At 44.5% G+C, this 27549-nt stretch overlaps 1 protein-coding gene across 7 annotated transcripts in view; it reads left to right on the top strand.

Annotated features, from left to right (window-relative positions):
• Window positions 1-27549, top strand: part of BAG6 (BAG cochaperone 6) — a 440475-nt gene that overhangs the window by 110815 nt on the left and 302111 nt on the right. For 2 of the 7 annotated variants that reach the window (XM_078645986.1, XM_078645987.1), the window contains exons 5-6: window positions 13170-13235; window positions 15513-15569. In XM_078645986.1, the coding sequence (XP_078502112.1) occupies window positions 13170-13235; window positions 15513-15569 (123 nt within the window). The remainder of the gene's footprint in view (window positions 1-13169; window positions 13236-15512; window positions 15570-27549) is intronic. The other 5 variants (XM_078645989.1, XM_078645990.1, XM_078645991.1 and 2 more) reach the window with 3 other exon arrangements.

The following is a 27549-nucleotide window of genomic DNA, read 5'->3' on the forward strand; positions in this document are numbered from 1 at the left end:
TTGGACTTGCAGGACGCTTATTTCCACATCCCCGTCCTGCCGGCCCACCGACGCTACCTGCGGTTCACGGTTGGCCACGAGCACTTTCAGTTTACCGTGCTCCCCTTCGGCCTTACCAGCGCCCCACGGGTGTTCACGAAGGTGATGGCGGTGGTCGCAGCTCATCTGCGCAGGTTCGGGGTTTCAGTCTTCCCCTACCTGGACGACTGGCTGTTGAAGGCGGGCTCGCCCCTGACAGTCGTCAGCCACCTCCAGACTACAGCAGATCTCCTGCACCAGCTGGGGTTCTCCATCAATGTGCCAAAGTCACACCTGTGTCCCTCTCAGAAGCTCCTCTTCATCGGAGCGGTTCTGGACTCGGCGCAGTTTCGGGTTTATCCACCCGAACAGCGGGTCTGGGATATTCAGGCTCTGATTCCCATCTTTCAGCCGTTATCCCGGTCTCGGTCAGGTTGACGCTGCGGCTTCTGGGGCTGATGGCCTCCTGCATCCTTCTGGTGCATCACGCCAGGTGGCGGATGCGGGCTCTGCAGTGGGACCTGAAGTTTCAGTGGGCCCAGCATCAGGCAAACTGTCCGACCACGTCCTGATCTCGGAGGGCACTGCGAGACAGCTGCAGTGGTGGCTCACAGACCGCGATTGGGTCAGTGGCAGATCCCTCCCCCTTCCCCAACCGGAGCACGTAGTTGTGACGGACGCGTCCCTCCAGGGCTGGGGAGGCCACATGGGAGAGGCGGGGATCAGAGGCCTCTGGCTGGATTGCAGGCTCATTCCACCCGAGCCACGGCGACTACCACTGCCCTGGGCAGGGGTGTGCCCTTACAAGACATCTGTCAGGCAGCTACGTGGGCATCGCTGCACACGTTTGCGAGACACTACTGCCTGGACAGCCAAGTCCGGAGGGATGGCTTCTTTGGCCGTTCCGTCCTCCAGGACTTTCTGGTGTGATTATTGGTTCGCAGACCCACCACCGGGGTTGGTATTGCTGGGGTATCTATTCTAAGGTAAGGAATCTAATACTAACGTGTCTCTTAATATGCGCAACCATTAACATTGTAAAAGACTCATCAATGAATAGTCCCACAGTTTGTCTATGCCTCCCTCTTCTACCATCCACAAGAGATCGGGAGTATTTAGAACTCTATCATGAGTCTGTTGCAGCCTGTTTAGTCTGTTTTCCATCCCCTTTTCCATTTTGAAGTCTAGTACACGGACATATTAGTGAGCATCCAGCGACTGCCATGACGTGACCAGCGCGTGCATGCTGTGACGATTTAGTATTTAAATGATCCCTTGTTCTGCGCCCCGCTTACGATGCAGCAGAGCTGATGTCCCTGAAGCTGAGGTAAGGAGTCTCTCTCCCCTATTCGCCGTTCCTTTACAAGGTCATGGATTGTCCATGGGCGCACTCAGTTATGCCTTTTGCTGTCTTTGGAATTAGTGCTTCGAAGAGGCCATTCGGTTGTCTACTCATACGCGGTTGCACAGCAGAAGTTAAACAATCCTTTTTTAAGCTACCTCGGTCTCACTTTAACATAATTTCAAGAGTGGCAGTTCATTCTTGGTCCATTTTTCTTGTTTAGTTACACAGAATTTGTGACCCTTTGCTTTATTCTGGCCCGCAGTAAGGACACCATATTTTAGAAAATGTGTGGAGAACATTTCTAACCAAGTGAGTGTAACCAAATTGAATTATACCCATACATAGTTGTAACGTGTAATTCGATCTTTATTTTGTTGATCATATATTTGATGGCGTTCAACCTTGTTTTTGCAGGTTGCCTGCTGTCCGCACTCTGCCCTAGGAGCCCCCAGGCCCACCTTTACAAATATTACCACCGAGTTGTTGGTTGCACATGGTAAATTAGCTATTAGGTTGTCGCATACAGTGCTGTTAAGGAATTCACAAGTTTTTAAGTCTTCGTTCATTTGTTCAATCCTTAGCTGCCCCATACACAGTCCTGAGCAAGACCACTGTTGGAAGGACCAAAGTCACCTATGTATTGATTTTGGGGTTGAAACGTTGACAATGTTTATGCCAATGTGGGCAACAGTGAGGTTCACTGATTTTTCAGTGTACATAATGGCAGTCAACTTGTATATATGCATTTGGTAGGTTCAACAAGCCTTCTCTTTGTAAATAATACTGCTGATGATCATATTGTCACTACTTTTCCTTTCCTTACCCGTTGCACTTACAAAATCCTTCCCTTTTTTCCCCATTTGGGGCACTCTCAATTTGTTTGTATATATGTTCCAGATTCATGCTGGATTATGAACACCTTTTGGATGTTCATTATGAAATGAATAATACTGAACAAGAATTCTCAGCGTAAAGATTTCAATGCACGCTTGCACAATCAAAATTATATATTTTGAGGTTGTCCCACTGGGACCTCTACCCTTTTGTACTGTTAATTACCGAGGTCCCGGTGGCTGTCTGGGTGATACCCTCTTTCTTATAACCACAAGGTTGTGGGAGCAAAACTCCTGAATTTAAGCTCATGGCAAATGGGGGTTCAAGATAGCACAAAAGGTGCACCCTCAGCGGCATTAGGGCAGAGGGGTGCTGGTTTGCCCCAGGTGCCTTGTAACTTTCAATGGGGAGTCTCCGGTTTTGCAAACACACTGCAGGCTCGGGGACGAAGGTCTTCTGGGTGCGACCCCCACTTGGAGAGGTAAGTTGGGATGCTGGGGGTTGGTTAGACAGTCGGTTGGGCCACCAAGGCCATGGGGCACCCCCGTGTAGGGTCGGATCTTCTTACCAGCTCCTGGTCGCGGTTGGGGGGGCAGGGGGACCTTCTGAATTGAGGTTGCAGGTGCCGGCTAGAGGCAGGTCAGGGATCACCGGATCTCTGGTCCGGATAGTCGGGGTGACGACCTCGTGGTGTTGGGCCACTCGAACTCTGGCCGTGGGCATCGGTGCAAAGTGGTGCAGACTTGCAGATTTCACCAGAGCTGGAGTCTGTGGCTAAACAAATCTGGTGTTCACGGGAGACAAAGTCTTTGGTTCGAAAGGCAGGGCAGGTCCTCTAGGGGTTCTTGAAATTGCTGGCTGCAGGACACACCGGAGTTTCGCTTCTGCAGGTTCGAGGTGGGGCAGGCCGGTAGGGATGGGGCCAAGTCAGTGGGCGTCCTCCTCTTAGCTTTGGCACAGCTATTAGGTCCTTCTTCTTATCTTGTTACTATAATACTAGATTTAGGGGTGTTCCAGGTAGGTAAAAGGATGGGACCAAAAGGTCCCTTCCCTGGAGTGGTTACACCCTCTGTTATGCCACCCTCTAGTGGGGGGGGGGGGTATAAGCCTCAACCTGGTTGGCTGGGTACCCCCATCTGCAAGATGGCGGGGACTGAGAGTTGTTTCACCGTGCCTCCCCCGCCTGAGGGGTGGGGTTGGCAAAGGTGGGCACACCTCTCTTCCTCACTTGTTTTTCCTGCCGATTCTCCTGCCCAAAGTGTGGGTCAGAACCAGTGTGGGTCAGAACCAGTGGGGGCCAGTTCCTGAAAGCAGCATTAGGCCAGGGGAAGCTCACAAAGGCGGCAATCCTTTGAAGCCTCCCCTTTGTGGGCCCTGCCCATCCTGGGGGAAGAGGCTTGGCACCTTGTCCCAGAATGCGCATTATTTCAGACCTTCGAACCAGCAGGTTCTCGACCCAGGGGTCCAGAAACATGTCTGGTGGTGGCAGCTGAAAGCAGCCACTCAGCCTGGACACTAGTGTTAGGTTGTTTTTCAGGGGGCATCTTTAACATGCCCTCTGTGTGCATTTTTCCTTAAATCCCACAGTGGCATCAGTGTGGGTTTAATGTGCTGAGAAGTTTGATACCAAACTTCTCCGTTTTCAGTGCAGCCATAATGGTATGGTATGGTTCATAATTACAAACTCCTAGGGCACTTTCTCACAAACCTGTGCTGGACACTGACGAAACAAGTTCCCCAGCTACATGATGGCTTCCCTGAAAATAGGGATGTTTGGTATCAAACATCTCATATTGATAAACCCACACTGATGCCAGTGTTGGATTCACCAATACATGCACACGGACGGTTCTGTAGCTGCTGAGTCTCCAAAGCCCATGAGAACTTCCTACACTTCACCCAGGAACCAAGATTCCATGCATTTTGCAGGCATCTAAAGACCCCTGTAAGGACCCCTTGCCTGCAGAAACCAGCTGCCTGAAGACACCACTGCACCCTTCGCTCCAAGCCAGAGTTGAAGTTGACCAACGGTATCCACGTGGTCCCCCAGCTTTCCAGTCAGTCGAGTGTGGTTAACCCTCTCGTGAACTCCCCGATGTTGACTGCAGCCTCTACAGCGACTGCTCCTGGTAAGAAAAGCCAGACGCCTAAGGACACTTATGCACCCTTGAGCATCATGAGGCCTGAGCCCCCCTGTTGGTTCAGACCGACTTGCCTCCCAGTCCAAGCCTGCAGCCTCTTTACACAAAGACTGATCCCCATAGAGTACCATTGGGCACCCAATGCTGTTGTGTACCACAGCACCTGGCCACCCTAGGGCTGCTGGTGGTGTTCTGCTGGTTCTGCCTTGGTCCTTGCCCACCACTTACCTTAACTCCTGTAGACTGGTCCTAGAAGTCGTAGTATAACCAAATGCCACATTGAATTTTCCTTCCTTAGGATAACATTGCAGCTTCCAGAATTTGCGCTGTCGACTTTTGGAACTCTAAAATATTTCTATTAAAAGTCTTACTTAGCTAAACGAATTGTTTGTGTTGCCAAAGCATATATAAAGATACTGGTTATTTTTAGGTCTTGCCTAGGCAGTGCCCAAGCGCTGTCTCTCCGAGACATCTAGTAATTTGGCATGGTGAAACTCTGCCTATTGCTGGGTAATTTCTTGCCGCTTGCCATTAGTTAACTTTTGCTTTTTTTTTTTGTTAGCAGGCTTATTATTGGCTCTTCATCCGATACTTAACTACCGTTCATTTCGGAAGCAGCACCGCCTAACTTCAGTCTCGTTACGCTTACACAGTGTAATTGTTTTTTTATAAAAATAGTGCGCATTAAGATGCGCGCGCAACCTTACATTATACGCATGCGCCAAAAGTGTCCCGGCCGCCGAATGCTCATTTGTAGTAAATCACTTCATCTAAAGAGTTAACCCTCCACTCGGGAATCTCTTACAAGGTTGCCTGCATTGGCCTGCTGCCCAAGATGGTTATGCTTTGATGGCTCACAGGTATGTGAACTTTAGACCTCGACAACTAATATGTTCGTAAATCAGCACTGTGCCGCAGCGCCCAGGTCGCTTTTCCCTTTCCAGCAGCGATTGAAGCGGCCGTGGCAGTTAAAAAAACAGATTAACACACTTCACTGTTGTACAGCCCCCTCCCCAAATGGGGCTGTCCCCGACGCTTCCTACCACCGTCCTGTTTCTTGTAGCCGGTAACCCTCCTTCTGTGTGTTCGCTGTTGGCTGCTCCCGAACGTGCAACGCAGCGTCTGCAAACTCCTTTGCGCTGCATGAAGCAACTCTCCTCCTTGCCTCCCGTCTCACTCCACGTTTTACCTCTGCCCCCATCCCTCCACATTCTACTTCTATGTCTCAACTCTTTTTAGGTTTCGACTGGCCGAAAGCTGTGCACTGCGCAGCTTTTCGGCGCAGCCGAAATCTTATGTCTACAGTATGTGGCTTGGGAATCCACCCTCTGTTCCATTAGCTAGCTCCATAAATGGAGGCTTGCCATTGGAACAAAGATCTGTCCGTCAATTGCGGAGCAGATTCGGGGGCGTTCCGGAGAATTTTAGGCTTTCTGCTCACGTCATGCGGCGGTGGGCGGATCTTTTTTTTTTTCTTGTCCTGTTTTGGTCAGTTTCAAAGTGTCCTTTGCAGAGTGGGCTGCGAGATTGAAGTTGCCCGGATGCGGTGGGCTGCGCGATTTCTTTCCTTGCAGGTATGCGGCATTTTTTAATATTTTTTTTTATCCAGTTTTCGCCTCCCGCTGTCCGTGTGCCCGTTCCCGCCCCCCTCCCCCCTCCCGCTGTCCGTGTGCCCGTTCCCGCCCCCTCCGTGTGCCCGTGCTTCTTGTTTTCCGTTGGTGTGGAAATCCTTTTTTGCAATGTGGCCAGGCGAAATGTTTCTGCTCCGTTCCAAATTACAGAAGCAACAAAAAGGTGCATTTTTAAAGGTGTTTACATCAGTGCAAAGTTTCAATGACCCGGCCTAACTTAGCAACTATCGTCTAAGCCACATTTCCTTCGTAGGCTACATACATATCAGGAGGCAGCGGCTTCTATACGTTTGGGTATTCAAGATGAAGACGCTAAACCGGGCTTCGTTCCGGACGAAGGGGTCAGCCAGCTGGACTGGGAGGACCGAGGAGCAGTGGGGCCAGGGATGCGCCTAGAGGCGGGGGAAGGAGGTGTTACATGACTGGGGTGTGCCCTTCATTCCAGGCGTGTCATTCCTGGTGTGGGGTTAGTGGGAGGCCCCCTGCGTCCTGACTTCCGGTGCAGCATCGCTAAGGCCCACCTTTGGCTCCGCCCTTAATCTCTGCCTCATGTCCGGAGCAGGGCGCGGACCCCTCCAGAGTGCGGGCCGGGGACAGCTTCTTGGCTTGTGTCCTCTTTAGGCCGATTTGAAAATTTTCTTGCAGGGGTGACGTAGAAGGCAGGAGTAAACTGGACTCTGTGCAGTAAAAGGAACGTCACGATTATTGCTGTTTTGCATTTTTATGTCTTTACATTTCTCATATCTGTCACGCGCATGTTCTGGAAATGTCTACATCAATGTTTCCTGGGTGATGTCAAACATTTTTTGCGCTGTTCCTTGGTCTAACTTCCTCTCACGGTCCCCCTACTCCTCGGCCTAAACAATAAAAACCTATTTTGAAAATGCTTGAGTGTATTAATGGCCTTTCGGCGTTTCTACAAACAGGGGCAAGAACATGCCAATGCTTTAAGTGGGCCGGGTCCCTCCTGGTCTCGGACCTGAAAGTATTTAAAAACGCACTTTGAGACAGGTCCATGTCGGGGACTGTATTCATGTCCTTAACTAAAACACTGAGATGATTTCGTGGGTGCCAAACAGTCGCACCCAATCTATAAAATATATCATCACACAAAGAAAGGAGAAACCAATAATGTGATTCGTTCTAATTCCATGCGCCTGAACTTAAAAATGTCTCCGAGTGATATCTGAAAGCCCACCGGTGGCACGGTTTGTTCTTTGTGCTATTTAATGACGTGCTGCGGAAACTACGTTTTATAAAGAGACATTCCTTTAGTGTTAATGCTCGATAAGAAAGAGTTTGGCTGCCGATTGTGCATGCACATGCCACAAGCAGTCTTTAATCTCGCTAATGGCCCAGCTAAGCAGCTTCTTTTTGCAGTTCTATAGAGCGCAAACTCGACCTGAAGGTATAGGAACGCTTTACATTAGCACCAGTTACATTGCACAAGAACACAAGCTTATATTAACACAGCTTTTAGGAGTCCTTTCCGAAGAAGACGCCCCACCTACACGTTAACCTGCGCAAGGAGTGTTCTTGATATTTTATGCAGGCTCCTGGTGGCTAGTGGTCTCGGGATGTCAGACAAAGTCACTGTCCCTTTAACGGGGTGAAGTAGTAGATATGTACATTTTGCGGTTCTGCCGGCGCCTGCACCTCAAATAAGGTTCACATTTAATCAGGCGCATGCACCACACACCTACGCAGATGCGCTGAAAGATTTGAGCACCGTTAAGTACAGGCCTGCAAAATGGCATCAGATGACATGCAGCTATACAACTTGTGCCGCACAAACTCGTGCAATTAGGAGAACTGCCAGTTGAAGAATCCTGGCGGAAACCGGGAGGTACTATGGCTTTTACAAGAAGGAAAGGGAGTCAACTGGACCCAAAGAGACCCAGACGGATGCAGGAAGACTTTATTCTATGTAACAATGAACCAAAAGAGAACATAAGAGTCAAACATGACACAACACCTTTCTGAACATAGGACAAGTGCAGTACAGAGTGCTTGTAGCAAAAGTTTAAAGAAATACTAGCTCTCCCACAAGGATTGCAATAAACTTTGCTTCTGTGAAAAAAAAAAATAGTGATGTCTAAAATAAAGAGTTGGAGACCTGCAATATCACTCATGGGAGTGAAATAGTTATAGCCTCTTCTGCAGCTACCAAACTGTAGGATTATTGAAATGGAGTAGAAATTAGAAAATGCACCCCTCCCCCATCCATCTGCAAGATAGGACGGGGTGTTTTAAATCGGAGCCTGAGAACCTGTCTGCCTCGAGGCCTCTAGTCGCATCTCGCAGTGTGTGTGGGGGGGCTCGCAGTGTGTGTGGGGGGGCTCTGTGTGGGTGTGTGGGGGGGCTCGCGGTGTGTGGGGGGGCTCTGTGTGGGTGTGTGGGGGGGCTCTGTGGGTGTGTGGGGGGGGCTCTGTGTGGGGGGCCTCTCTGTGGGTGTGTGTTGCATTTGCGAGAGATTAAGCTATTGGCATTGTAAATGACAATGCCATTTATTTATCTGTTTTCAAAACCAACTCATAAATACAAATGTTGTCATTTACATTGCCAATAGCTCTAACTTTTGCAAAGGCGAAAACGTTGCATTGTAAATGCTTGTTTTCCATTGTTTTTCCAATCCTTGTTCCACTGCCTTCATCACTTCTTCCAGCCTAATCTAAGTTCGTCCTATTCTGCCCCTAATTACTTATGCCCTACCCACCCTTGCTCCGTGCTTCCTACCACCCACCTTCTCTCCTGCTCCCCACACTCTTGCTTCACCGGCCTCTAAGCCCTGATCACTCTTGCTCCTGCCTTCATTTCCTCCGGGCCTCTCTCGCTATCTCCGACCCTCTTTCTCGGTTTCTCCTACCCTCTCTCGCTTGCTCTGGGCCTTTCTTGCTTGCACCGGGCCCCTCTCGGTTTCTCCTACTCTCCCTCGATTTCTCCAAACCTCTCTCTCGCTTACTCCGACCCTCTCTTGCTCCGGTCCTCTCTCGCTCCGGTCCTCTCTCGCTCACTCTGACCCTCTATCGCTTGCTCTTTCTTGCTCCAATGCTCTCTCACTTGCCAGGAACTAGCTGAATTCCCCTGCAAGCTTCTCATCCCTTGCGTGCTTCTTCCAGTCTATTTTAAGAGTTTTGTCACTAGTTACTCTTACCATGTAAAGCACCTCTATAACTCTCAGCGACCATGTGCTCTCCAAATAAATACATATTTAGACCCTCAGTTTCTCTTTATGCCACCTGAAAAATTGTTTTGGCTGGACGAGTAACTCTACAGGTCTGATAAAAAAGGAACTCCGATGTCTCTATACTTCCCCTGTTCTCTTTCTACACAACTATGAAAGGAAGGAACTCGCACAGCTCGATAAATCACCGGTAAACAACACATGAAGGGTGTAGTGTGCTACTAGAGTTTAACACTGTCTGGCCTAGCAGTGTTAAATCCAAAGGAACTAATGCAAAGCTCTCTCAACAAGGAGAAAGCAACTCTGAGCACTACGTTGAAGACCAACTGGTCTTATTAATTCAATCACAAAGTTAATCTTAAAGTATACAGCAAAATCATCATGGCAAACCACTTTCATGAAAACAGACACAGTGTGGCACAATTGAAATTTTTGATCTTGGAACAAGTCAAAGTGACACATAACAACAAAAACACATTACTCAAACGAGAGAACTTTTGGATCCGATTCATGTCCACTATGGTACCCGATGGGTTAAATGACCGAATGGAATTTTTATGTTATCTGTAATGCTTGCATATTATCCTGTAAATTTACACTGTTTTTTACATTCCTACATATCATTTTTCATCTATTTTTTATTTTGTATTTTTTCATGTCCACAGTTTGACTTATAATGGCTTTATGATCTAGGTTGCCAACACCTTGAAGGGTTTCCAATCTTTTTTCATTTCCACTCGGTTTCAGTCTGTTTACACCCTTTCTGTTCACACGGGTAGTCCGTTTTCTATTTTCAATCACGCTGTCCTCTTTCTATGTCCATGCTCACTCGCGTCTTACTTTACCGACTACCAGATTGCAGCGCCGGCTTCTCCTGGTCTCTGCGTTCACCTGCAGAACTTGTTCTACTCCCGTTTAAGTAAGTTACCCCCCCGGGGAACTCGTCATTTCTAGGATGTGGCATGGGGCTACACGCCCTGATTTCACCCTGTTTGAACTTTACGCAGACATAGATTTTACTTATATATATGGGAGGATTGATCTTACTTTTCTATGACTCGCATTGCCAGAACTTCACATCGATAGGGAGTTTGCATGCAACACTCGAGTAATCTTTTTATCCACTCGTGATTTAGAGGTTTGTTCACTTTTCGGTTGCTTTCCGGTGAAATATCTTTATTTACGTTAGTCACTCACGTCTCCTTTGTTCACTCGTTTGGTGGAGGGAACTATGATCCCACTTATGATTCTGTGGTGATTTTTGTTTGAGATATGATTACCTTTGGTGAAGGTGTTTTCACCAGCGGGTCGCCATTTATTTCAATTAAGTATTAACGCTTGATAGTATGTTTTGCATTTATGTTAACTGTATATTTGAACATCATTTATTTTGGATTGTTTTTGTAGAGTATTCCCCTGAGGAAGGGCGGTGCCCGAAATGCATCGGGATGTGTTAACATCACCTTAAACGTTTTCAAATGATGAAGATATGATACTGAATATTCAATTCGTTGATTGGTGAATCAACCGTCGTCGAAAAATAAATGACTTGAACATTTGGATGATTTTGCTGTATACTTTAAGATTAACTTTGTGATTGAATTAATAAGACCAGTTGGTCTTCAACGTAGTGCTCAGAGTTGCTTTCTCATTGTTGAGAGAGCTTTGCATTAGCTCTTTCTACACAATTCTTGTTTCTGTGTACTTACATTCCCTCTCCCCCTACTTCCTAATTGCACCTTCCTAATGCAAGCTCCCCTTCCCCGCCCTCTCCTCCTGGTCTCCCCATTCTCACTCCACGTTTTATCTCTGCCTCCCTCCTCCTTCACCCTCTCAGTTCGTCCTATTCCTCCCCTGTTCTCCTATTACTCTCCTATTTCCTCCGGCCCTGTCTGGGTGGCTCCGGCCCTGTCTGGGTGACTCCGGCCCTGTCTCGCTCCAGCACTCACACTCGCCGGGCGCTAGCTGCACTCCCCTGCAAGCTTCTCATCTCTTGCGTGCTTCTTCCACTTTATTGTAAGAGTTTTGTCACGGTTACTCTTACCATGTAAAGCACACAATTCTCAGCGTCCACGTGCTCTCTAAGTAAATACATATTCACACCCTCTGTTTCTCTTCATGACACATGAAACTAGCATTTGCAATGCAATAGGTCTAGCATGCACCCGAGTTTGACCTATTTGTATTGAAAATAACAATGCTTTTTATTTATGATTTGGTTTTTAAAACATATATAAAAGGCTTTCATTTACAATGCCAATAGCTTAAACTTGCGTGGTAAAAAAATGCAATAATTTGCTAGAGTTTAAGCTATTGGCATTGTACATGACGCTGCCTTTTATTTATGCTTTAAAACAAACATTTAAATAAAACGCATCGTTATTTACAATGCCAATAGCTGAAACTCTCGCAAATGCGAGACCTATTGCATTGCAAATGCTTGTTATAAATTTATGTGGATCTCCTTCTTGAGTCGTGTGCCTCACGTATTCACTATTGTGTGTATTTTTAGATGTCTTGCACTCCTCTGTGATAAGCCTAAGGCTGCTCGACCCTACGGCCCCCTATAAGAGCACCTTGGGATTGCCATAGCAAGCACCTGTCCACTCATACGGGAACCTCTGGTCTCTTTACATGATATGTTCTATTTTGATATATCATATAAAGAGCCAGCTTCCCACACTCTGGAATAATGACGAGCCTTATATCTAAATGTTGTCTGAATTTGGATATGGGGACCTTTCTGCCCACTGCTCCTTCATGTTTATTTGATTTCAGTTGCTTTTCCATAAAGGTCTGTCCATCTTGTACCTATTGCCTTACTAGTGCTCCATCACATCTGGTTTCTATCAATTCTAGTCTCCAAATCCACTACCTTACCGTAATTATCCAGCCTTGCACCCGTTTTCTCTCTTTTGCTCTCTGGCAACTACAGCTGTGCATTGGTTCCAGTATAAAGGTTTGCTAAGGATATAGGACCATCTCTTTTTAGTGACCACTATAAAACCTGGTGGCCTGCATCCCCTTCCTATGCAATTAACTTTGTCTGTTGCCTTCTGAAAGATATTGAAAACCGTGCTTTGTTACTTGTATGTTCCTGGATTATGTTGGCCCTACAGTGGGCACCCCTGCTTGATTTCTTAATGAATTCCTAGATAGGTAGAGGAGCCAATCCCTGGGATCACTTTAATTCAATACAAAGGACCAGGTAGAGAAGGTGTGCAAGAAATTGTGATTGGTGGACAGGTGAGTAGAAGAAATACTAGTAAGTAGGCAGAGTAGGGACGCGGCAAGTTTTTAGGGGTGATCGAATCATCAGTGATGCCAACATAAAGGAGCAGCTGAGGAAGCAACAAGGAGTCTGGGTTATCTAGGGGAAGGCAGTTTGAGGCATTGGTAGACCTGTTAAAGATGAAGATAGAGGGAGGTTGAGAGTGGGTAAGTGAGAGATGAATGGCATACGTAGGATCTAATATACTGCTTCTTATAACGCTATTTCCCTCAAGTGCGCTCAGCACAGGTAATGCGGTCTGAGCAGGTGATGTGAAGGAAACTAAGAACATTCAAATCTTAGTACAGAAGAAACCAAAGGCACAAGGTCCAACTAGTTGGGTGACAAACATGATCCAGAAAAGCCTATTTATTATCTTTTATATAGTTGAGATGAAGGTAAATGAGGTCAATTTGAATAGTGTATTACAGATACAATTGCATATGGTGATAATTAGCTTGGAGATGAAAGATAAGAATAAAACAATCAGCCTGGGTGCTCTGCGTAGAATACAAAATACAGACTAAAATGGAGCAGTGGAACCTAGTGGTGTGTTATGAACAGGAAACAAAAGAGCATTATATGGGCAGAACCCTAAGAAGGACCGTTAGTGATCCTTAACAGCCCTGCCTAAAGTAAGGTGTCCAGTTTTAGGTGGAATGTACGCCCAAGTGGACAACAACATAGTATTAACAGGCTGATGTCTCACCCAGTAAGGCCCTTTTTTTTCTTCCCTTTTTTTCAGCAGTCTGTCCAGCAGGTGATGTCGGGGCTGGGTGAAGCTGGGCGCAACCCTCGGGTGACGGCTGGGGTGAGTAGCTGACATTGTCTGCATGCACACTGTAGCCTGTGATTAGTGAGTGTGTCTGATCAGACATGATGGAAGCTTGGTATGCTTCCGAGCTGAAATCTCATCGCCGATGTCATTGACTGGATGTATTTCCCCATAGGTTATCCCCCGTGCTTAAAGACAGTGACCTCAATGTGACTCTAGTGGATGTCAAGGAGATGGTTATAAACTGTGCTGCATACGTTTCTGCTATTTTTACCAAATCAACATGATTTTGAAACAGCCCGAATATTTTATTAAAATTGCACACACACCTAGAATGTAGTGCAGATGTGGCACGGAGTAAGACTTAATTACTGGACGATGTCTGTTGTAGTTTCATAGCGGACATAGGGAGTGGTCTTGCCTGTTTCACCAGTATCTCCTAAGGTTGACTCACATTTGCATTCTTCTGTTTCTGCTCGCTTTAACATTCATTTCTAATTATGAGGTTCTGCATCTAGTGACCTTGAGTAACTTCATCTCCCGAGACTTGTCAGACTTGGCTGACAGTTGCCATTTGCTTACATTTGTTGTATTTTGTATTTAGCGATAATCCTCAATATTACTTCAGGGGTTGAGAGAAGGGCTCCAGTCTCGATACAAATGTGAAAGAGAGCACTGGATGCATAGCTTCAAATAAAAACTGCAACAGATGTTGCCTTTCATGTTACCAGAGGGCAGGCTGCTTATATAAAAAATGATTTATGTTATGAGTGCAGCTCTCTGAATACACCACTTTAATTGGCAACGGTTTAGGACATTTATCGCACTAATCCTATTTATCCAGAGAATACCCTGGGTATAGAATTTGTTTGACTGGTGCTACTGCTGTAGCTAGTATGTTTATTTTCTTGTTGGATTAGTTCGTTGCGGAGGTGGCGCTGGTGTAAGGTGCTGTTATTGGGAGTATTTATTTCTTGCCTGTTCGAAGAGAGTGGTTTCATGTAGTAAATGGAAATTGCTTGAGTTTTTATGTAAAAATTGAATGTAATGGAAAGTGTGGATTCTTTTATGCTTTTATGGAATCATGGTCAGACTTCAGTGTGTTGTAAGCATTGGAGGGAGGTGGTGGGTTAACGTGCATTACCTTTTTAGAGGGAGTTTTGGGCTTTCCTGGACCTATGTCCAGTAGGCTAGATTGGGGTGGGGTGGTGTGGACTGTATTTCAAAACTGAAGATTGCTTCATAGGACATTGATCTAGAGTGTTTAGTGAAACGTGCTTTAGGTCAGTGGATTGGGGGCATTTATTTCTTTTAAGGATTGGTTATTGCTTTTAAACACAGCCCTTCTCTTTTCAGCACATATAAGGATTCTCCCACCTTATGGATACTACTCAAAATTAAGAATGGATGTAGAAATAGGGCTCTGTACAAACCATAAAATTGCAGGCCTTTGGAAAGTGGGATCAGGGTATGTGGAGAGGGAATTTTGTGTCCATGTTATGTTATAGTGCCTCAGTCATTTTATCTTTTTGTTTCCGAATGAGTCACCAAGAGTTTAATGGTTTTGCAGTATTTTTTTAAACTTTGTTCAGTGATTTATAGTGTGGGTTTCCTCTTCGTTTTCATTGATGCCACTATTCTGGGGGAGGAAATGCTGAAGTGTGCATTTTTGTGGTCTCCTGTTTTGATATGATGCAGGAAATTTACTCTTCAGTGCAGGGGATCGAAAATTCTGATACTTGCGCTGTTGAAAACCTCAACTATTAAAACTTGTTTCAGCGGTGTGGTTAGTGGAAAGCTTGGCCTCCCAGTAGCAACCATGGGGCCCTTCACCATGACGGATGTTAAAATAATTACTAAATGTCCAGACATGCCCGAGGGGAGGTGCAGTGTTTGGGGAGGAGGGAAGAGGGAGGTGGTGTGTGGGTTTTATTTTTAATGCTGTAAATAATTTCCATGGCTAGCAGATATGTATTACATGGTGGGGTTGCAGTCTGGCTTCTGTTTGCAGTGAGTTTTAAGATGGCTTGGAAAGTGCAGCTTTGTTGGTGTAATTAAGTGCGTGCGTGTGGCCGATCCAACTGTTTGGGGAAGGGGAAGGGGTATATGCAGATAGGGATAATTTTGTACTGTGACAATTGTTTGCTCATATGCTTACCATATTGAAGTTTGTTGAGGAGTGAATGGTGATTATTTTTAAGACCTATTGCTTGGTCTTGTTCAGAGCGTTTGATGTGGTTCTTTTTTTGTTTTCTCCTCCCCTTACCTCTCCTTCACCTCCCCATCTTTGTTTGTCACATTGTACGCTGTAAGAGCGACGGATCGTCCGTTGGCGTCCACATTAACGTAGAGCAGCAGGCTCCAATCCAGGTATGGACTTTTATTTTGGCGTTCTGTGCCAGGGCTGCCAAAAAGACCTCACCAGGATTTTACTCCATCCCAAACTTCTGAAATATTCAAGCCTCTTACATAAATGTTAAGTATTGGAAATGTCAAACTTTTTTATGGATGTTTTGGTGACTTGATGTAAAATTGACAATGGCGTAAACTGGATGTCGTGTTAATTTTAATACATGATTAGAAAATGTTTTGCCTACTTCGGAGGACTCTGCTGACCAAAGTAATGTCTGAACCAACATTCTATTGTACTGTTAAACCCCAATTGTGTAGTCCTGGTAGGCCTTACCAAGCCTGTTAACACGCAGAACGACCAATTGGGCACACCAAGATGGGATGCAGGAACCTTCACACTGGTTCTACAATTTCAGTCCTCCAGTGTAGTTTTCAGTCATTTCATATAGACTTCCACTATAGAAGGTAATCGTAGCCAATAACACCAACCTGCTTGTCCTCCTTGGCTTAAGTTCATAAGACTGGCTGCCAACTTAATAATGCAGTTTAGTTATGGCTGGCATTGTGATCACTTCTTGCTCTGACTTGCACTTCTCCTGCTTCTTTACTAGTCTTGATCCTTTCATTCATACAATCCGACTTCACTTCATTTCAGCATGGTGTAAATTACTTACTACTTCCTCTCCATGTTTTCTTTACTTTAATAGTACCCTTTTTTTGCCACTAACTACAGTAGCCTACATTACAATTTCGGTATGCACGACACTACCTCTCATTAGTCCACCCTTCTTTCATCTGCTATTCCCTCTTTTCATTCTGATACCTTCTGCAATGGCTACATCACTATTGGTGCACTAACCTTATATTTCCCTTACTAACACTACTACTTCTGCTACTAGTAGTAGAGAATTGGCACATGAATCATGAGTCCTTTCTCTAAGTCTGTTTCCAAGCTAGCTCGCATCAGACCTGCACCACATAATTCACCCTTAAAATCCACCTAAATATTTCACCTTTAAAATTATTTTTTAAAGACTCCTACTCCAAATTAATATTGTTCCTCATTGACCTCCATATTTCTGAGGTGATTGCATGAATGATCTTCCAATTAAAGAACAAGAAGTCAAAAACTAGCTCCAACAACATTTCCTCTTCTACACCCATGAAGCTTGCGATCTAGTTTTGTTCACTCTTCACTTCTATCACCAAACTGAAGTGTAGTAGATTGGTACAATCATGTCCTGATACCTTTACCATTTTTATTTTCTGAATGCACATTTTTCAGCATTAGAACTTTAGCATTAGATCTTTTGATTCACATGGCTGAATTCTTCCCTGTCATGCTGGGATGCTCGTTAGTCAATGCTCACACATTAGTTCCTATATATAAATAACCTTGTACTGGGTAAATATTACATGTAGTCTGTCTTACGCAAGATGTGATCAAAAGCCTAGCCATTGAGGTGGAAGCACAACACTTAACGCCACTCAAAGCTCCACAGGTCAGATTTTTCTACTACAGGGAATTATTTTCTATTCTGCTTCCAAAAATTCAATTTTTTTATATTCTTCCACAATGCTCTTGCCAGCTGTGATGTTGGCCTCATACCTGAGTACACTGGAGCTCTGGTCTCTGTATGTATCTTCAGTTCTTTCTGAATCCTGCACTCCCTCAGTGCGATTGAATTTCTGGTTTAGCTTTCTTCCCCCTACTCCCTCGCAGAGATTTGGCCAGTCTCTGTGATCCTGTCAGGAGGGCCCAGATGGTAACTAAAGTTGACAAACTCTCTACTGGCTGCTTAGCTTTGTGGCTTTAAGGTTGGCCTTCTGGTCCATCACAACCCTGGGGTATGCTTTGCTATCTGTATAAACTCGGCACTCCCTCAGTGCTATTGAATGTACAGTTTGGCTTTCTTCCCCCTTCTCCCTTGCAGAACCTTTGCCCCTCTCTGATCCTGTCAGGAGGCCTAGATTGTAACTAAAGTTTACGGCCAGCTCTTCTGACTGCTTAGCTTTGTGGCTTTAAGTCTGACCATCTGATTCATCACAACCCTGGGGCATGCTTTGGTTTCTGATTAAACAAAAGACACACAAGTGCTAAGGTCTTTTCTGCCAGAGAACCGGTACTCCACTTAACCTACTTTGCTTGCAGAAATCCAGTAAGAATTGGATAGATCACCTCATCCACTCTTAACACCACCTGCCAGGAGTTCCTGATGAGAGTTTTTCAGATCAACTGCTGGGACCCAGATATTTCACCTACAATTATCTCTGGGGGATGGTGTGTAATGGGAGGGCAATGAGGACGTTTCCCTTTTTATTTTCATTTTACTGGTTACCCCCGATATGATAAACAAATTCTGTTTGGATTCATGATGTACTTAATGGGTCATCAATACATATTTAGCCAACATATTTCAGCCATCAATATTGCCCACAGGGTCTCTGGCCATCATCATGGCTGCTGTAATCCATGCCTAGTCGTAAGAGCAGTTCGTGCATTGAAGTGAGATGTATTAATCATCATACCTGGCAAATTGTGTCATGGTTAAAGCTACATTAAAACACTGGCAACAAACCTAGTCAATTGTGGAGTATGTACGTAAAAGCACCACATAACCGCATAACTTACCCTTCAAATGGGTAAACCCTCCCTGTAGGCTGCCCGCACACTTACAGTAATGATCAAAATAACATTCTTAGTTAGTCCCATATCGAAGTATCCAGGATACAAACGGTTGAGAGATGATTTCCACTCATTTACTTGAAGTGACATACAACATACAGACACTGTTCTTCATGCTGTAAAGGATTTGTATAGGTCATTTTGAGCGCGTACCTCTAGGCCCAACCGTGAGGTACTGAAAACGATGTGTGGCATTGAAAACCTGAGGGCTTTGGTTATGGAAATTGCTGCTGGTATCCCATATTTTATCTGTGTCTAGAGTACTCAAGTAATGAAAGACATTTCCTTGGGTATGCCCTGAGACACTTCTACTTCTATTCTTCTGAATCCCTGCTTAAAATCCAGTAATGATTTATGTAAGAACTCCCAACTTTGTATGAGTCTACCCAGGTCACCTCACCATGATGGCCATTGGTAGAGGATTTTAAACGGTAAATATACAGTTGTTCAAAGAACAATAGTTTGTCTGCAGTATTCTTCTCATTAGGTAACAGCTGCTCAGTAATATAGCTCTTAATCGTTTTCAGAGTGACTTTTAGGAAGTGTCATCAATTTAGTCGATGCCTTTTGACATCTAAAAGTACTTCTGAGCTTTTGTTTTTCTTGTAGTCATTCCAACGTATTTCTAATTGCAAACACGTGTGGTAACGTTTTTGGAGTCACAGTTGGTATAATTCTTACTGACCCGCCCTGAGTCCAGTTATTTTGTTTTCTTTATAGAGTGACATTCACTGCAATGTCCTCATGGGAAATGCCCTGCAACTGTTGATAAAGTCCAGAGAACACCACTTGGTTTACTTTGATAGCTTATTTTTTGGACTTGTGTGTATAAAGTTGTCCATGAAGGACCTACTCCTTCTGGATAAGAGAATCAGTTTCTCATAGTTTAAGGAGCCTGACGTAAGAACCTTCCAATGTTTATTATTCTCTTTACCTGGTTTTTATGAAGGCCATATGTGGTTACAAAAATTAAGCGATCAGTGTCAACCTTAAAATATGTCTCAGAGTTGCTCTCTTGGGCTGTTCCTGGCCCTTTAAATGCTTGTTTGATTATTACATTGGGATACCTTGCCTCCAAGACCTTTTAGAATTTTATTTTTTTGCATAGTCTTCGAAATATGACCATAATGTGTGGTTGCAAGAACTGCCCAGTTGGCAAATTGTCCGAGTGTCTTGGGCTGAGAACTGTCATAATTAGGAGCTTGTTTCTGTCAGTGGGCTTCTAATATACCACACAGTGCTGTGTCCTTTCCTAAGCTTTTATTTGTAGATGTAGATATGCTATGACTGTCCTGATAGAAGCGAAAACAAATCTCAGGAAGGGAGTTGGTTATTAATCCAATTGGAGAACTCTTCTAGCTGTGGAGCCAAGCCTTTCCAAATGATGAATATAGTGTTAATATACCTTTGCTTTATTCGTATATGTGACTTAAAGAGGTTGTTCACTTCCTCTGTCTCAAAATAATGGACGTAGAGGCAGAAAGTGCTGTCTCATCGAGGTGCGATGTGTCTGTAAGTTGAAGTCATTCTCGTACGTGAATTAATTTGGTGTCAGTGCCATATGGGCACATTCCAGGACGAATTCATATGGTGGGATGGTTTCCCAGGCAGTGTTTCTGAGAATTTTAATGACCTATAGTGTTTCTTCATAGGGGATACTTGTATACAAAGCTTCGACATTCATGGTAACAAATATTTCTGAGACCGCGTTGCACTCAACTCCCTCAAGTATGTTTAACATGTCTTTGGTGCTCTTAACATAGAGCATAGTGAGGACTAGTGGTCTCAAAATATGATCTGCATACTTTGATAGAGGTTTGAGCAAAGATCCTATGCCCGCGACAGTTGGTCTTCCTGGTGGGGCAACTATTACTTAATGGACTTATGGAAGAATGTCAAAGTAAAGAGTTCAAGGCTGCTTCGCATAGATTAATTCTGTTTTATGCTTAATGATCTAATTGTTCTCTGCTGTTTTTATCATATACTCCTCATCTTCCATAATGTCTTTATTTAACTAGTTACAACATTTATTGTAATTCCTGGTTTCTCTTTATAGCCTCAAGCTTTCTTCTCTGTATATTTCTCTGGGCATCATTACGGTTTATCCATTATTGCATCTATCATAGATTCACATGCCCGATTCATTCTTCATCGCCGAAGTAAGGAGTTCCAACGTACCATAGTAAAGCAGTCTGTAATTGCATCATAGGCTAATATGGCAATACAAAGCCACTTTAACAACCAATCAGACAACAGCACTCTTAGAACACTTCCAACAGAGGATGAATCCTTCAGAACTTTGACTGCACATCGTCTCCCTGAACTCAGCTACACCAACTCCTATTTCGAAAACTACATATCTATTACCATGACAGAAACGGCTTAAAAAGGGCTCTGACGGTGACTTTTTTCCAGATACTCCGTTCAAGGATTTAATTCATTGTCTCCACTCTCGTCATAAGGTAAGAGGGAAGGCTATTCCTACTGCATCTAACAGAAGAACTACCTATCAAACTATCAGATGAGGATAGCATCAAAGGAAAAAGGCACCTCAGACACTCAAAGTCCTTCAAAGTCTATTTTCAGGTCACAAAAAGACAGTTTACAGGAGAAACGCAAACACCACTCCTCACACTTTGTTGTCGGAGCCTACAACTCCTTTTATTTTCCTGGACTTCACTCTTCCAAAATTTACTCTGTGTGGCTTGCTTTGCACTTACAGTATGTAAGAATGGACTTAAATATAGATGGGGCATATCTGCTCAGGCAGATGTGCCCACCCCTGAGATATGGTGCACCCTGCCTTAGGGCTTGTAAGGCCTGCTAGAGGGGACTTAGCCATATCTTCGGCAGTGCTACTTTGACGGGCAGTGTGCCTTTTCGACTTGGTCGTTTTTGTCTGCACCAAGGCATGCAGGCTGCAGCAGCAGTTTGCATGGCCTGGTGAGGGGTCCCTTTTCAGTCCCCATTTTTTAAATATATTTTTTTTTTGCAAGTTTTTAAATGTACACATTAAAGATGGATGCCCACCCCACACATTGTGTGATCATATCACAAAAGACAGAAAAATTGCCCAACTCTTGTACCACCACCTATACAATCATTTGGATCCAATTCATAAAACAACAATTCCGTATAATACGGAGCGCTGAAACTTTTCAGACACTCGCCCTCAGTCACAAATCTGGGTTTTAGCCATCCTCGTTCTTTAGCTCACTTCGCCACCCCAGTGTTCAGACCCTGCCATATGAAAATCAGTCTTTACCATGTGCCTCATGGGAACAGTCCAGACTGAACTGCCAAGCCAGGCCTTCCATGGACCAGAAGCAAACATCCTGGAACCGGTTTTGGGCATATGACTGTGTCTGAATTGAGGTGGCAAAGTGAGCTAAAGAATGATGATGTATTCAACCGAGATCTGTGACTGGGGGTGAGTGTTTGAAAAGTTTTAGAACCCCCACTCTATTCAGCCCATCCTTAAACCAGGTAAGCATGTATTGATCCTTCCTATTCCCACCAGTCTATGAACAGATGCCCAGACCTTAAATGCCCCTAAAAGAGTCTTAAAACTTTTGTAGTAACTAAATTCAAGCTGTCACCAATGACATCGCCATTGTCTCCACACCAATTAAAAATTAAAAGGGAGAAGAAATACAATCCTTTGCCCCTCCACTAGTCTGTTCCAGTAATAAACAATACAATACTGCTAAGTGGTGGCCCAATAATATAACTTAATATTAGGCAATGCGCACCCCCCCACTCTTTCGTAAGCAAAAGAAATTTAAGTGATCTTCTAGATCTTGCGTAAACCCATAAATGCAAAAATACATCATCCAGCTTCTTCAGCCACTAGTTCGAAAACACCAAAGGAATAGCTCTGAAAAAATACGAAATTTTGAGAAAAAGAATATTCACTAAATTACATCTACCCACCAGGGAGAGATGCAACATTTAATCTCCAGAGCTCCTTGTTGTTCTTTCCAATGAGGATCAAGATTTTCTTTAATAATTTCTTCTAGATTAGCTGTGATACTGACACCGAGGTAAAGAGCTTTTTTAACCACTCTGTTATATCCACCAAGAGTATCTTGTCATTAATGATAATTTCCACCTTATCTTTGTTTTGGGAGTATGCAGGGATACTCCCAAAACTTAAGGCTTCTTCAACTCACAAGAGCCACTGCCGGGTTAGAAGCTAAAAGAGCAATATCATCAGTGTAGGCCAAAGTCTTGGTATCTCTAATCTCAGGGTAAACAGATCAATGGTCATCACAAATAATTGGGGAACACTGAAAGCCTTGCTTTGTCCCCCTTGAGATCTTAAATTGTTCCATCATTTCTCCGGCTACATATAGACTGGCAACTGGATTATAATACAGAGCCTTTACTGCATGGATTAAACCCAATCCAGTACCCATTTTTTGCATGGTGACCCAAAGATGGTGCCATGAGATCCTGTCAAAAGCTTTTTCCGCATCTAGCAGAATCAAAGCCATAGGGTCCCTAACCACTTGTCCCGAATCAAAGAGAGAAATAAGTTCTGGTTTGGTCGGTTGTGCCTCTCCCGGGGATAAACCAGCGTTGCCTATTAGAAACTATCCTATGAATTACCTGAGGGAAAAAAGAGGTGCCTAGATCTTAGAATACATTTTCGAATCTCCGTTGATTAACACCTTCCATGCTCATGACAAGGTCCGCTCGTCATGCAGTGCACTGCTCCTGTGCTGATGACGAGCTGACCTTGTCATGAACAATGGAAATCTGGAGAGTTCAGCACCCAGCGGGAATTGCCTTAGCACCAATGTGGTTAAAGTAATCTGGTGATAGGAGCCAAGTTCCTGTATCAGGTTGTTCTTCTTGGGGAATACAATAACTTTAGCAGAGGACCAGGAAGCTGGGGGAGTTGTTACACTATGTATCCGCTCAAATAAGGTCATAATACATTCCTTAAATAGCCCAGAGAATAATCTATAAAATTAAGTGGGAATAGAATAATTACCAGCTACCTTTCCCGCTGGCAAACTAGTCCAGGCATGCAGGATCTCTTCCCACTGTAACTGTCTTTCTAAAGATTAATGTTCTTCCCTGGATAAGCTATCGAGGGATATTGCATTTAGATGTTTAAATACTAGATTAAATTCCCCTTTGGTATCTTCTGTATACAGAGATTGATCATTTTGAAACAAAGCCCTAATCTTGGCAGAGTCTGAAACCATCCTGTAAATTGGATCTCTAATCGCCCGCACTTCATTATACATGTTTTTCTGTCTCGTTCTTATGGCTAAATGGTGTCCTATTTGTTTACTACATTCGTAGGCTCTTTCCCTCCACACAGCTTGTTTATCCGCTGCTCTTTGTGCCACTGCTGCATCCAATTAGGTCTCCACCACTTCTCTCCCCGCTGTGCAGCGGTCACCAGTTTTTCCTCTACCAGAGTATTCTGCCGTTCCTGAAATATCAGCTTTTCCTCCTTGCCACGGTTCAAAGAAAACCGCAGCGTTCCTCCCCCTCTCCATATACACACCTTCAGATTGTCTCACACCACACCTATTGATGCTCACTAAATCTTTCAAAAACCGAGGGATCCCGTCATTCACATGCTTCTAACGAGCAAGATGGCTCCTGTGTAACATGCCTCACCGCTCTCCCCCCGCTTCGGTAGTTCAGAGGAGTCTGTGTTGTGGTGAAGAATTTGGAAAGAGAACGCCACCGGCAAGAGAACTCTTGGCGATCCGGCCGAAGTGGCGTTAAGCGGAGGTCATTGAGTTGCCTTGGCGATCGTTCCGAGGCTGGCACACTAATTTTCCTGTCTCTGAACCAAACTGCTCAAGACAGAGCGCTCATGCCCGAAGTCATGACGGGCCAGAGAGCCAAAAATGTAATGACGCTACCCGCCGTTTCCGCAGTCTCTGCCGTCGCAGCAGCTTGGGCGGCTTTCATGACATCTATGCAAGCATCTACCCACTGTGAATCCAGTACTGAAATTACAGGTGGAAAGAAGGGGGGGGGGGGGGAGACTAGACTGCCGTTAAGGGAAAGCACAATTTGTTAAAAAGCCATCACATTGGGTGACTCATGAAGCCCAACTCTTAATTGCCAACCTGTTTGTAGCGCCTAACAGGCAGTGGATTAAAGAGAAGCCCAGGAGAAACCCTCCCCGGATACTACTGAGGACCCTTAAATGGAAACCCCGGAAGAGCTGGTCAGAGACCATACGGGCAATACACATGTTGTGCTAAAAGACTTTAATCTTTCGAAAGCAGGCTGGGTTAATGCCACCCAGTAGAACCTATTATAGATACAGCAGAGACCATGCAACACATTTGCCTCCCTCTTTATGTTGCAGGGGCAGAGGGTAGTGACACAACCCCCTTTAGAAATATTGGTTCTCCCTGGCAACCGTCTGGAGCAAGCTTGAGAATAGAAAGCATGAACTGTTCATGACCCCTGATTTAGGTGGTGACATTTTTTTCCTCTTTAACCTATAAATCGGAAATTTTGGTAACTCACCCTGAAGCGATGTTTCAGCTTTGGATTTTAGCAACAGTAGTTTGTTGGTAGGGTCAGTGATTTTGACGCAACAGAAAAAATCCTCATTAAGAAAAAAAAGAGAAGGAAGGGGAATGGTTATAAAGAATCGAGCAGAAGAGATATGGAGAAATTAAAATGGGACTATTCTGCCACACAGCACCTTTACGTCAATTGGGGGGAAGGAATCTGACAAGTCAGGTTTGGAAGGGAAATCCCTGGTTGCAGCTGGGGCAGAGACGGCTAACACTACGGAAACCACTTTTGCCACGATTTTTCTCTCAATTAAACAATTGCAGAATGAAGCAAGGAGTGAGTCGCCGGGCTAGGTTAGCCAAAAAAAACTGCAGTGTTCGGTGAGAAATGAGAATAAAATGTGCTCGGATATCACAGAGGATAACAATGGTGGAAGGGCAGACTAAGAGCCTTGAGACCGAGGTTAGCACCCTGAAAACCCAAAGTGCATCTCAGGAATCTATTATAGTCCATGTCCTGTGGAAGCTAGGAGAGCAGGAGAACAGACAACGAAGAAATAATTCCAGGGTTCTGGGGATTCCTGAATGTGTGGAGTGGGGTAATGCTAGAGCATTGGTGGTAAGCCTTTTAAAAGGCACATTTCCAGATGTGACAAAATGGGACTGGATGCAGAGGTTCAACATGCGTATTGTTTCCTCTTAATGCTGAAAACACAACAATCTAATGATGTGGATAGTCTTCGAGCAATGCTTGTGTACTTTGGAAACTTTATGCTATGACAGTTTATTTATGATGAAGCTTGCCCGAATGCAAAAAAGAACAAGGGAGCTTCATTCTTTGTTAAGCTGGATATTGCACATGCTACAGTTGAGCGTAGGTGGTGCTTGCAGCAGTTTGGGTGCTGAGGTTTACCTGCAAAACCCAGCTAGAAAATCCTTTTTGATGGGCGAGCTTGCAGTTTTATATCTGAAATTCAGTCACAGGATGTCCAAAAGGGTTCACAGGCGGGCCTACTACATTTTTTAGATATCTGTAAGGTTTCCGGGGAGGTGTCGGATAGCAATGGCGGAATAAAAATGTAGGCGAAAGCTGATTCATGTTGGAGGGCCCTTTTGGGGGGTGGGGGTCAGGCGGCAGGTATGTTGTTCAGGCTTGGCATGATTGCTCATTTTTTGGTGGGGAGGGAGCTGAGGAGGAGGTGTTGGAATTGGAAGGGCCTTGGGAGGTGGGGGAAGGGGGTTTCACACATTGGTATATTAATGAGATGGAGAATTGGATGCTACAGGATGAAAGGAACCGAGATCTGTTTTTTAAAGCTTGTGTACTTGGCTTAAAGGACGTATGCAAGGTCTGTAATTTAGGATGATCTGATGACTGGTAAGAGGAAGCTACAGATTACTACTATCTACATTTGCGGGTTGAATTATGCCAAGAAAAGACAGTTGCACTAGGGCTTCAAACGATATAGGTAGACATTATCCTTTTGCAAGAAACTCAAATTTGAGGAGCATGGAGAGCTGTGTTAAATTCTCTTGGGTATAGATTGATCGGGGTACCTCCCAAGGTGCGAGCACAGGCGTGTGGCAATTTTGGCTCGAAAGTTTGGTGTATAGTTCAACCAGATGCGGGTGGATACGCATGGCAGATGGGTCATTGTTGAATGCCAGACTTTATACTGGATCTAAACTTGCATTATGTTCAGTGTACTAATGTATTGCAGACGTTCAATGGGCATTTGACAGGCTTTCTAATGAGCTGGCACTTTGGCCCCTGCCAATCCAATTATGTGGTAATATGAATATTAATCTACCCTGTAACTGGTGTATAGAAGAACGTCCAACACGCACAGGCTGGAAATCTAAAGCATTTTAGTCACTGAAGGTTTTGTCGTAATCTTAGTTTGGTTGATATATGGCATAGTAAGAGACCTTGGGTAAACACATTACTCAGTACCACATCAATCACATGCCCGTTTAGACCGTTTCTATATGTCACACACTTTAACACAGAATGATCGAATGAAAAGATGCCCTCGGTTTCTTAGTTCATAACCCTCTAGTGCTAGAGATTCATGGAGAAGAGTTTAAACGGAAGACTGCTCCTGAAGCTTTGAGAGGGCCCTGTTAGTAAAGGTACCCTTTTGGGGTCTCAATGCCCTAGGTACCCTGGGTACCATTTACTAGAGACCTACAGGGGGGTCTGAAGTTGCTCTGGCACCTGCATTAGCTTTTGTTTTTTAAAATTGGTTCGACCTGTTCGATCTTTAGGCTATCAGGGACCATGCCCTGAGAGATAGATTCTTTGATAATCTTTTTCAATAAGGGGAGTATAGAAGATCTAAACTTTTGGACCAGCTTAGTGGGCAGAGGATCATTAAAATGGTTGGAGGGTTTTGTTGAAGTCATTATTGTGCATATGTCAATTTGATCTGGGATTTTGAACGAGTACCAAGCAGCCTTATTTTTTGTGGTATATCAGTACGAGGAGAGCTGACCAGGTGCTGCACCGGGTGGTGACTGGGCTGGTCAAGGCTGATCAAACCTGAGAGGCTACATGCACTTCTAACTCAATCATCCTTGTATTATTGATGAAATGGGCGGAGAACTCATCAACCAGAAGTAGCGTTTCCTTGTCTACAGAGTGTTTAGAATGGCAAGTTGGTTCTTTGATTTAATTTTTTTTTTATTTGTTTAAGGCATTATCTAGTTGTGACCTGGTGTATTCTGCTCTTAACCTTCCGATGTTTTTATTGTAAAAGCTTCTTACTGCCGTCAAATGCTAGAGTTGAGAGCCAGATGGATACATTCT

This window comes from Lissotriton helveticus, chromosome 5_1 (genome assembly GCF_964261635.1).
Source record: "Lissotriton helveticus chromosome 5_1, aLisHel1.1, whole genome shotgun sequence".
NCBI classification, from domain to species: domain Eukaryota; kingdom Metazoa; phylum Chordata; class Amphibia; order Caudata; family Salamandridae; genus Lissotriton; species Lissotriton helveticus.